The 12,629-nt window shown below is 38.1% G+C and overlaps 1 protein-coding gene across 1 annotated transcript in view; it reads left to right on the forward strand.

Annotated features, from left to right (window-relative positions):
- The first annotated feature begins 369 nt into the window (after positions 1 to 369).
- Positions 370 to 12,629, forward strand: part of PLEK (pleckstrin) — a 21,586-nt gene continuing 9,326 nt past the window's right edge. Inside the window, exons 1-4 of the mRNA XM_015810979.1 lie at positions 370 to 561; positions 8,869 to 9,024; positions 10,937 to 11,118; positions 12,005 to 12,096. Coding sequence (XP_015666465.1) covers positions 502 to 561; positions 8,869 to 9,024; positions 10,937 to 11,118; positions 12,005 to 12,096 — 490 coding nt within the window. The 5' untranslated portion in view covers positions 370 to 501. The remainder of the gene's footprint in view (positions 562 to 8,868; positions 9,025 to 10,936; positions 11,119 to 12,004; positions 12,097 to 12,629) is intronic.

The raw sequence follows: 12,629 nt of genomic DNA on the forward strand, positions 1-12,629 counted from the left end.
GGTGAAGGGCAATCACCCTTAATGGGTGATCAGGATATGCATAGGGGATTAAGGGGGGGGGAATACAAAGAACACAACAGAGATGAAGAAATAAAAATCATTCCCATTAATAAGAGCCATAAATAATGGATTAAATAGTCTTCATCTGGATCTGATTCAACAAGAGCAAAGTGCCACATTTATTTTGCTTTATTTATCATGATAACTTTTTTTTTTTATCACTGAGAAAAGTTAAATGAATATCTCAGGTTGGTAACTGCTGAGCTGTCCTCTTCTCCTTTAATGCAAAGATGTCTCCGGGTTCATGTTACTTATGTGTACTTAAAAAATTTAAAAAAACGTTCTTAAGCTTTACATTGGCTTCTACACGTCTTTCTTCCGGAAGGGGAAGTGAGCATGCTTTCATGTGATTAACAATCAGAGGAACTTGTGAAAGTGACAACTATATAAATGCAGCTTACAAAGCTCTGCTAATCTTGACCAAAGAAGAACAGTGCAAAGATGGAACAAGGACCTGAACGAGAACCCAGACGGATAAGGGAAGGCTATCTAGTGAAGAAGGTATGTGAGGATTATATGGAATTACATTCTTATGGAGTTACAGCTGTGTATGTGTCTGTATTTATACATACATGTATTATAATATATAGCTATAGATATGTAGATATGTATGTATAATAGACTTTTTCTTTTTCTTTAATTGTGTCTGATTCTTGGAGACTGGCTGGACTAATCCCTGCAGTTTTCTTGGCAAGATTTTTCAGAAATGATTTCCCATTGCTTTATGTCTGCAATATTTTAGACTTAGAGACTGGTACCCTTCAGATCTGTTAGCATATAATACCCATTTTCTCTCAGTACTAAGACCGGGAATGACAAAAATGTAAATTGGTACTTATTTTCATCCTCACCTGATCCTGAATGATACAAAGTGAAGGGAGACTGAATTGCAGAAGGCTAAAGGAGCATTTAATATTTAATCCATCAGAAGGACAATGTAATTTCCCTTGCCTAATAAGAATTAGCCTTGATGGCCAATTCTCTAGGTTAGCCAATGACCAAAACTATACGCTGTATATGCTGCAACAAAACTTTCTAATCATCCAGTCTGTGGTGGGATTTTAACTGACAACTTGTACTTTAATAAATAATTTAATTTTTTTATCTATTTAAGCAATAGTGGGATTTAATGCAGTATAAGCCACACTGGAAAACTCTCTTTTAAAGCATGACATTCAAATTTTTAGAATTAAAAATTTAATTGGAAAGAATTATATTATATNAGACGGACATAAAATCTGGATTAAAAACTACCTTAATATTGAAAGTGGTATGTTTGGTTTTGGCTTGCTCTGTTGTATAAAGTTCACCATTTTGGCTTGTGAACCAGAATATGGCTTAGTGTAGTGCAAAACTCTAGCTCTTTATGGCACAGCCAATAAAGCATGGTTAGCAAAAATCCTGCCACTGAATTCTTCTTGATTAGGGCTTCAAAGAGAGAAAGAAATTTATCACGTGATTAGCAACCTGTTTGAGGTTCCTCCCATCCCTCCCTGTTATTCAGTACCAATAGATTTCACTGTTAGTAAGATTGCTTCCCTTCTCAGTTGCTGCCACTTTGAAAGTCGGCCTCTTCCTGTGTTATCTTAAGTATTTTGGAAAATAACACACCTCATCTCTGATCAGCACTCCCCACTTCTAACCTTATTTGTGTTATTTGCCTGGTAGAATTTCTACAGAGAATGTGATTAATGAGCAAAAGGCTTAAACTTTCTCTTTTCCCTACTGTGATGTTTGGTAACAGTTGCCTCTTTTCACCAGCCTGGTATGTGTACTATATATAAAATGGGTTCTGTTATCAGTACATTTATCTGTTATCAGAAGAAAAGGCTTGGCTTATCAGTAAAATTATCCCTTGGGTAATGGCAGCTTCTGATGGTTTTTTTTTTTGTCCCTGGTGCAAAGACGTTATACAGATGTCCCTTTCTCCCTGCCACCCTTCATGGTTCCATCATTGCTGAAATGTGATACTAATTAAAGTAAAGGGGAACAAGGGTGGTTTTTTTTTCATTTTTATTTTCCCCTGTAGATCCATAGAAACTCTGTAACGTGGAAGAACTGGAGCAAAGTTGAGCTCACTAAAAGTTATTTCTAGTACATTTACGTTGGAGGTTAAAGATTTAGGGGAAAGAAGAAAAGGGAACTTTTGCAGTATCGTGGCCAAGGTTGGGAAAGCATGGAGACAAACTACCTCCAACATGGGTAGAAACTGAAAAGACGTTGAGCAAGATATGTAAGGACTGAAAAGAGAGCTGAGCTTCTAAAAGTGAGTGGGAAAACACAGGGTGAGGAAAGTTCATTGACTTAATGGACCATCATTTGATTAACCACACACTAATAACCAAATGGCAGCTGCTGACCAGTAGAGAATGTAGCAATCAAGGATATCATTGCTGCACAGAGAGGGTAAGTGGGCTTAGATGAGAAGACAACATCAAAACCTGGGCAGAGTTTATACATTTACAATGGACTGGGAGTGGGTAGAGAATTATTTTTATCTGTTGCTGCATTCAAGAAGTGGCATGACTTAAGTCAACTTGCCTTCAACTAATGGGTTGGATAATTTAAAGAAGAAAATCAGGGCTGTGTTCATCTAATCTACCGATCTACATCTTAATCATAGTGTTCAATCATAGTATTCAATTAACTGGAATGGCTAAATTTATACAAGATATTGCTCCATTAACTACCCACTGGATCTACACTCAGCTAAAATAGAATTGTGGTTTGTGGATCACTGGGACTTGCAGGAACCTAGCCCTGAGAGATGATTAGCAAAGCTCCAGAGAGAGTCAGGAAATGCTAAGACCACAAAAGCAAACTAAATGGAATATGGGCTCCGGTGTACAGATAAGATATTTCACTTAAAGGAATTATAAGAGCAACAACAAAAATAGAATCCGAAGTGCTGACCTAATATTGTTCTTTGATGGTTTGTTTTGCATTCCTTTTCTCCATATCCTAGAAATGTGAAGGTTTTTTTGGGGGGAAACCATGTGATAAATGGAATTTTTTTTCTGCACGTTTCAGTTTTCTCCTCCTACCCTCCTTCCCAAACTTTCACTTCCTTAATGCTCTGTCAGTATGGGAGAAAATCCTCAGATGATTGTTAAACATACACAACTTGAGGGGCTGTTTTCCCATGCTGACGTAGTGTTGAGGATACAAACAGACACGGATATAAAACTATAAGCCAATTAAAAATAGTGCTTCATAAAACATAGTCATAGAAACTGTGTCAACAGTAGTAGCAGATTAAAACAAGAACTCATACAAAGGCTTGACTTTAAAAAAAAAAGGGGGGGGGAGAGTCTGCAAGAATCCCATTTGTAGGTCTCATTTAGAAGCAGGGAAGAACCTAAAAATGAATTGAGCTGAGCATGAAAAAAAAATGGTTCTCATTGAAATTGGCACAATTCTGCCAATCCCTCATTCAAACTGCTGCATTTGGCTCAGCTGAAATGGAGTGCCTTCAAGGGCAGCTATAAAGAGTGCAGTACATTGCCATGGTAATTCAGCCAGAAAAGGAGCAGTAGTGCAATTCCAGGCATATGGATGCTGAAACCAGATGTTAAGTGTGTTTAGGACTGCATTATGGAAAAGCTTTATTCAGTTGTGCATGCGGGCTGTAACATGCTTAACACCCCAGCACAGTATACAGTATGTGGTAAGATTTTGGGTTTTGCGGGGTGGTTTAAGCTGGGGAAATTACATCTTTGTAACAGAAATGAGAAAAGGAGAAGTAAAACTTTAGGGAAGTGGCATGGATGCTACTTCTTCATTTTTGAGTGTTCCCTGCCCAGCACCCATAAAAATAATGCCATTCCTGTGGCAAGAATTTCTCCCTTGGCTTTGATCTTTGTTTCAGGGAAAGAATTGATTCCAGTTTCAGATGAGTTAGTGAAATCTATAGGATTCGGGCTATCAAAAAATTTTTCAGCCTGTCAAGGAAAATGCAATACAGTTGCATGGGTTCAAGCTACTCACCAAGAAAAACCTTATACATAAGGTGGTGAGAGATTTTGAAATTTGTTGTATTTGGTGAAACACAGATCCTGCTTGATCTTGCAAAAGAAGCTATGTAAATTATATAACAAACAGTAACAACAGCAGGTATTTTTGACTGTTTTCAGATGTCTTTCACAATGAGGATGCTATGAATTGAGACTAGGCATCACTCATTCTTTCTGGTTAAGTTGACTGTCAGCCAGTTACTCCTTACCTATTCACCAGTATCCAAGTGCTTTTCCTGCTTCCTGCATATGCTTTCTTTTCCCTTCTTCACAAAAATAAAATAATTTCCTCACTGTTTTGGGGCTCACCAAGGCGGCAAATCTCCTTTACTTTCAGAACTCCTAGTGCTAGTCTGCTGTAATTATGCCTTTGTTACTATTTTAAATTTATTGGCTGTCCAACTCCAGTGGGCTCTAGTTTACCTTATTAGATCAACTTGCTTCTAAAACAAGGATTATAATATCCGCGTTCTATAAATGTTTACGTTGGTAAGGGATCTTTAAGTCCCTGTGAAAATTCATGCAAAGATTTTTCTGGACAATAAATCTTCTAATAATCATTTCCAGTTTAGAGCATTCAGCCCTCTTTCCGATTATAGTTCAAGGAAAGGAAGGATTAAGAAATCTATGCAATAACGTTTAATAAGAAACTGCATGGTCAGCTATGCAATTTCTCACCTGGTAATTTAATTCAGGTAGCACATTGTAAATGCCAGCGGAAGAAACCAACCTTGGGCAGCCCAGGGACAGAAAGGTGAGCTAAGTATACCATATGAGGAATGCCGATTTTGTAGCAATTATAAAGTGCCTTTTAAAGAATCCTTCAGCCTAAGACCAGTGAACAGAAACCTCAGGCACCTGCTAAAGCGCCAGCTGATGTTTGTTGGATTACTAATTGACAGCTGCATTTAAATTTTCCATAAGGTCACCAACAAGGCACCTCTCCGGAGAGTTATAGGAAATTGAAATGGTCATTCTCTAGCACAGGGGTCCCCAACCCCCGGTCCGTGGACCGGCATCAGTCCGCAGCATGTCAGCAAATGGGCTGCACAAACAAGCAAAGCTCCATTCTCGGGATATAGGCACCCTCTGGTCTGTGGAAAAACCTTTCTCCATGGCACCGGTCCCTGGTGCCCAAAAGGTTGGGGACCTCTGCTCTAGCATTCATCTGCAGATGATGCAGTAAAAGAGAATCGTGGACCCTGAGTGCCAAAATGATATCACCAGTGGCCCTGAATCCTATTACCAATTGTTAGACAGTGGCAAGCCCTCTTTTGCAGGATACCTATCTGATTTAACACTAAGCAAATATAGATGGGCCTTTTCTAGAGCCCAATTTGTTGGCCTTCCATCAGCTCTAATGAATGGAAGATTTCATGGGACCTTTTATTCAGTGTCTTTGCCTCTGTGGTTCCAGGAAAGTAGAAATTCCCGCTCATGTTCTCATACGGTGCCCTTTCTATGATGCCCCAACACATGTTCTGATTGCCCCAATCAATTTCCAAATACGAGGCCCCTGCAGATAAATTTTACATTTATTATTTTTAAGAGATGCTAACCCTATTCCTTATGTTTTTGCCAAGTTACAAAATTGTGCAAAACTTTTGATTAGATATGCTGCTTTATTGTCTTATTATTATTTTCCCTTCCCTAATAACTAATTGCTATATTAAACTATTTTCCTTTTAGTGTACTCTTTTATCATGAAGATTGTTTAAAAACTGTAATGTATTTGATTTGATTTGATTTGATGCTGTTGCTGCTGCTGCTGCTCATAACCTCTTGTTACCATGTAACATATTCAGTTGGGTTTACGCTATTTCACAAATTCCCCTTTTGCAGCTCCAAGAGCATTCCAGTAAAGGTGGAACTGAGTTTTTCAGATTTCTATTTTTATTTTTTGCATTTTGCAATGAGAAGAGTATGCTTTTTAAAGAACATAGCAGGTACTTTAAAAGTTTGCAAAAACTTAAGACACCAATTGTAATCCTTCACCCTCTCCAAACTGGCTGATTTTATAATCAACTCTGCACTTTAATTATTGTCTTAATACTGTTACATTAAATTTCCTGTCCCATACCATTTCTTCTGTGATAGCTTAGATAACCATATTAATTGATTCACTTTGAATACCAGAAAGATCATTTTAAGCTAATGTCTCTTGTTCCCTCTATTACATTTTTCCCAATCCTCCCTGAATCTTCTGTTTGGTTTTTAAAATGCCTCTGAATTAAAGAGGGGTAGGAGTGAACTCTCAGCCCAATCCCTTGGCTGTCTGGGAGAATCAGAATTAAAAATGGCATTACTGTATGTGAAAGCAAAACAAAACATTAACGAAAGAAAAAGCTAATGAGATATTTTTTAAAAAAGTTCCCGTAAGTGTAATGGAATATGTGAATGACTTTGAGGGGTGAGGGAAAGAGATACTGCTTGGAAAACAATCAGATGAGAGAAAGGGGAACCCCCCAAGTGCTTAACTGTAAGAGGAAGAAACTTAAGAAGGACCTGTCCTAGTGGAGCAGACAGATAAAAGTGGCAACAGGAAGTTTATACCATCAGACTTGCAAGATTCTATTAATGTAGCTTTATAAAAATGTGGAGTCAGCTCATTTAGTCATGTTTCCTATCTGGTTTATCCAGGAGGACTGACAGCTATTCTAGGGTCTAAATTTGAGGAACAGCAAATGGCAGCGCTTGTTCTCAGAAGCTATGCAGGCTCAAATCTGGTTGGTATCAGATGGAGTATACAGGTTTCCTCTGTCATGTCCCACTCTAGGGGTTGGTGCTCATCTCCATTTCTTAGCCGAGGGAGCCAGCGTTGTCTGAAGACACTGCCGTGGTCATGTGGCTGGCATACAGCATGCTGTTACCTTCCCACTGAAGTAGTACCTATTTATCTACTCGCATTTGCATGCTTTAAAACTGCTAGGTGGGCAGAAACTGAGGCAAGTAACAAGAGACTCACCCATTGGACAGAGCTCGGCTCTCAAACCTGGACTATCAATTTTCCAGCTTTAATCGCTGAGCCATCATGCCCTCATCAATCTGTTAATATTCTGTTCAAAATAAGGTTTTTTTAAAAAAAGTAACTTAAAATCTTTGCTTTTTCCAAATGTTCTTGCATTAGTTGGGACAAGGTACTTTTCAGTGTAGTTGTTCCTCTCCTAGCTGCTGCTGAGCACCAGGCAAAGCTTCGAGCTCCAGGCCGGATTCCCACCAGGATACGGTGCTCATCATAGCTTGTAGTTGTAGCACTTGAATGAAAGTCCTCTTGCCTGCTTGTGATAGCTGCCAATCTGCAGATGTCACCTCTGCTTCTTCATCTGTAGGCCATTTGCTTTTACCTTTCTTGTTAGGCGCACCCTTTTTTCACTCTGTCTTAGCAATTGTTTTTGTAAGTTCAAAACTGGATGGGGTGAAGTTGCCTCTGGCTGTCAGACCTGTCAAAACACCAGGGTGTGGCTCAATTAGCACAGGCGGCTGCAGGCTGCAACATCGGCTGGGATGCTTGTGAGTAAATTTATGAGCGCCTGTCTCAGTGCCTGAGGGAAGTGTGTGGGAAGTGTTTCTTCTGCCTTGTTGCAGCTGATTTTCTGAAACACAGGCAGCAATCCCGACTTCACTCCCTCACAAAGATGATCAAGGCCTATCAAAACTCTTAAAAAAAAAAAAGATTGGGGGAAGAAAATGGCAAACCCTTCTTGTTCCATTGCCAAGAAAATCGTGGTTGTGTCCATGACCCAGGGTCAAGCTTTATCTTTTTTAAAAAAATCATGTGTTTTATTGAAGTTTATTATAAAATATAATGAAAATAAGGATTAAGTAAAAAAGGGGGAATGCAGGATTTTTTTTAAAAAAAAAAAAAGAGAAAAGAGAAAAATGTTGACTTCCCATTCTAACACAGTAAAAGACCAATACAGTTACAACCTCAACTTTTTACCTTGCCTATAATGATTACAAGCCAGCTCTACAACTACACAATTATTAAATCTTCAAACTAGATTCTAAATTTCATTTTTTTTCTATTGCAAGCATAAGAACCAGAAGCAAGACCAAATAAAATCTCTTTGTTTAAAACAGTTGACATGTCAACTTAACCAATTCCAAGGACCAAGCTTAATTTGAAGACATCCTTATTTTTGAAAAAGTAGAGGCACTCCCCACCACCACCACCTACAGATTTTGAAGCTCAAGCCAGTGTCCTTTGAATGTATTGGCTGTGGAATTCTAAGAATCATAGCTTTAATACATTTCAAAGGATCAAGGTTGGGGAAGTCAAGGTAGGGCCAACTATTGGCAGGTTCATAGATCTTGTTTAGTGGTGTCCTATAGCCATAGCTATCGGTCTTGCTGTCAATAGCTCCCAACCCATCTCATGTTGTCTTACACTTATTTTCAATGCAAAACTCCAGAAGCATTCAGAAGTACTGTTGTCTGATTATGAGAGAGGAAACACTGGAATGTGTTCAAAGAGTACAGAAAGAAAAAGGTGACAGAAAGAAGACTCTAAACTGGTGGAATGCCTAAGAGAGGGCATGGGGCCCACTAAAGGACATTTTCTCAAGTCTCTCCAGTGTGACAACAAGCCAATCCCATTTGTAGCTATCCATCATTCTGAAATCACCTGCTGACATTCAGTGGGGAAATGGCTGCAAAGCAAACTGTGTAGAGTATATCAAACCATTCCTGGGATGTGAATATTCATTCTTATAATCTTTCTTTAAATAGCAATAAAAACTTCTTTTTGTGCCATCCTAGGCTGTCTAGATAATACTCTCTTAATTGATTGATACAGGGGAGTATGTTTAATACCTGGAAGCCCATGTGGGTAGTGCTGTCAGAAGATGGAATTGAATTCTTTAAGAAGAAGACTGATAACAATCCTAAAGGAATGATTCCCCTCAAGAACAGCACACTGACCAGTCCCTGCCAGGATTTTGCTAAACGAACAGTGAGTATTTATGTTTTCTGAAGCATGTTGAAGTAAGGCCTATTCCAAGAGTAGGCAACACCCTTTGCATTCAAAGGAAGTGGGTGGATGTGTATTTAAGGACTATATGTGCATTGCCTGTGTATTTATGTATATAAATATGTATCCTTCATGGGCCAAATGATATTATGATATCACCGTAGTAGGATGGAATGAAATTATTCTGAAAGCATCATTCCAAGGCATTGTGCATTTGGAAGTTGGAGTGTTCTAAAAGGCAGAATTGGCCTTTTAAGCCTTGTGGAATCTTATGATCATTATTTTGCTCCTAATTACTCACAGGGGAACCACCTCATCCAACCCCAAAGTCCCAAACTTTTGCCCTTAGGATGCAATCTGAGATTCTAGTGGCTATAAGAGAAATGATGGAAGGTTGCACATGTCCTATAGGCCGTGCCATACTCTTGGCTTTAACATCCAGCATACATGTCCCCATCACTTCATATTTGCAGGAAATGTTGATAGGAATAAAACCTTGACAGCATAGGTAACATCATCACCAGTAATCACAAATAATAATTTTTATTTAGTGACAAAAGAGCCAAAAAAGTAATCACAAATAGATACCGGGTTGGCCACAGTGAGTTTTGAACAAAATGGTCTTTTGGTTGGATCCAGCACAGCTGTTTCTTTTGTTCCTATGAATGTAAAGAAAAGAATATACGGTATATATAAAAAGCAAAGTTAATGGAAAAGCGACTGATCTTAGAGACAATTTCCTTTGGCTCAGTAGTCACCACAGTATTTCTGATATACTGCTAACTACTGTGTTAACACAATGTTCTCTGCTGTACTTTTAAGAAATAATAATAAAATCATTAGTAAAAATGGATTCATGTGCAGCCCTTGTACACATTTCCTTTTTTTTCCCCCTTCAAGTCATCTGTGAAAATAGTTTTTACAGTACTGTGGTTTTGTTACTAACACATTTCAAACTACAGTCTTGCTCTGGTATAGAATGCTTAGTACTTAGTATTTCATCTCTTTTCAACCAAGCACTTGAGGTGCAATATTTTCAGAAAAAGGAGTCTTCCATTTCCCCATTCTCCTTGCATAAGTAGCAGTCAGTGGGAACTGGATTGAAACAACTGAACTGTGCTGCTTCCATCCATATTTCCTCTGAATTTTAAAGTCAGTGAAATCTTTAAACTGTGAATAGATTATTTATTTTCTATCCCTCTCCCTGTAGGCATTGCAAGTAGATACTTCTGTCTGGACTGATACACAATAAACCAAATCTCTCTTGAGACAATCAGAAGACCCTGAAAGCTCCTGTCCAAATAATAGGGAGATATTTATTTAAAAGATATACAATAAAATAGAAAGGGGAAAGTATTTTGGTGCACTCCATATAGAAGTAAATAAACTGAATAAGGCTTATAGTTCCTGCTGTTTCTTAGCCAAATCTAAGGATCATCTGAAGAGAGTTGCCGTTTTGAAGCATGGTAGGGTCCACATCTCAGTCTGTGGTATATACAATGGCAAATGGATAAAAGACAACATACCTGTATGTTTATTACAACTGAGGGGGAAATGTGGTTTTTTCCTTATTTCAGCAGAGATTGGAGCATATCTACAGTGCTGTGGAATTTGTCCCATTTCTTAACTGAAGGATGGCAAAAGATCCAGAACTGAGCACTCTTCCTTTTTTCTATCACCATTTCTCTTTCTAACTCTGAGCTAAAGAAACTAGGCATTCATCTCTCAATACCGAGTTCTTATATTAACAATAAATAGGATTGTTTTTCTCAGTTGTTTTAATATTGCCTGTTTAGACACTTTAGCTGGGGAATTCTACACTGCTTGCTAACATAAGCTGCCTAAAAAAAAAACTATTCACACAGGCTAACAATAACATCTGTTCTTATTCCAGTTTGTCTTTAAACTCTCAACGGCCAAACAACAGGATCACATCTTCCAAGCTTCTCATCTTGAGGATAGAGATGCTTGGGTGAAAGATATCAAGAAGGCCATCAAATGTATTTTGGGAGGACAAAGGTTTTCCAGGAAATCAACCAAGAAATCTATCAGGCTTCCTGAAACCATCAATCTGAGGTGTGTTCCAAAACTAAACATTGCTTATATAAGTGGGATGTGAGAAAATACTTTTATTTCAAAAGCTTTATTTTTATGAGGCAGCTACAGAAGCAGCTGCTTAAATTATTTTGTTCTGAAACTTGCCATCCAAATTCCTAATTCTTCTATATCAACAAGCTGGAATGAAAGCATATCTTATATATTTTCTGGTCTCAGAAAAAGAGGTGTTTTTCCCCCCCTATTCTTGTTCTCAGGAAGGTTAAACACTTCTTTTGGCAGCATTTCTGAGACAACTTCAGTCAGGTGAAGTAGCTACGAATGCCACTTTTTTTTTCTTATTACATCTCTCTCATCACAGATCAGCATCTCCAGCTGTCTGTTGCTTCCTGAAAGTAGAATTAGTTCATATTTCTCTCCCAGGTTTAAAAAGATGTTTGAAAAACTTGGCACAAGGAGGTTTGCTTGAGATAGTACCCAATATTAGTAACTGGAAGAATATTAATTTTCTATTACATGCAAACCATGTTCCAATACCAGATTATGGATGTATTTTATCTAAAGCAATGTTTGTCAACCTCAACAACTTTAAGATGATGGACTTGGAGCACGGATCTAGAAAAAGCCATTGTTTGGAAGTGTTGATCTATTCCTACATGTTCTTTCAGGCATAAGAATTTAAGCTGTCCACAGGATTGAGAAATCTGGGCAAATCAATAGCCCATTATCACAATAACTAGCAAAGTCCATTAGATACCTTCAGTGTGAATCTTAAAAATTTTGTGATTTTATTTAAGCCATTTTTTATCAACAATGTTGCTGCTTTGTTTTAAAAAAATTGTTTATTTTTTGCTGTTTAAAACAAATCTCAGTATGGTTATATTTACCCCTTTTGTTTTCTGCACAGTGCTTTGTATCTCTCTATGAAAGACCCTAACAAGGGGATACGGGAAATGAAGCTGGAAAAAGACAAGAAAATTTTCAATCACTGTTTTACAGGTAGGAAGTTAAGAATTGCTTAAATAACAAAAAAATAGATAAATTAAAATATATGCTAAACATGGAACTATAATGTGTTGTATTCCAAGAAATTAGAATTATAGCGATGACATAAAATAAGGAATAAAAGGCAGCAAATAAATTGCATAAAGAAATAAAATAATCTGAGGGATTCAATTCTGGTGAAAAGGATATCCTATCCTATCCTATCCTATCCTATCCTATCCTTTGTTGTTGTTAATTGCGAAGTCGTGTCTGACCCATCGCGACCCCATGGACAACGTTCCTCCAGGTCTTCCTGTCCTCTACCATCTTCTGGAATCCATTTAAGTTCACGCACTTTTGTTGGCAGGGTGATGTCTCTGCTTTTTAGTATGCTGTCTAGATTTGCCATAGCTTTCCTCCCCAGGAGCAAGCGTCTTTTAATTTCTTGGCTGCAGTCCCCATCTGAGGTGATCTTGGAGCCCAGGAAAATAAAATCTGTCACTACCTCCATTTCTTCCCCATCTATTTGCCAGGAATTGAGAGGGCCG

The sequence above is a fragment of the Protobothrops mucrosquamatus genome, unplaced genomic scaffold, assembly GCF_001527695.2.
Source record: "Protobothrops mucrosquamatus isolate PMUCROS unplaced genomic scaffold, P.Mucros_1.0 scaffold_45, whole genome shotgun sequence".
Classification (NCBI taxonomy): Eukaryota; Metazoa; Chordata; class Lepidosauria; order Squamata; family Viperidae; genus Protobothrops; species Protobothrops mucrosquamatus.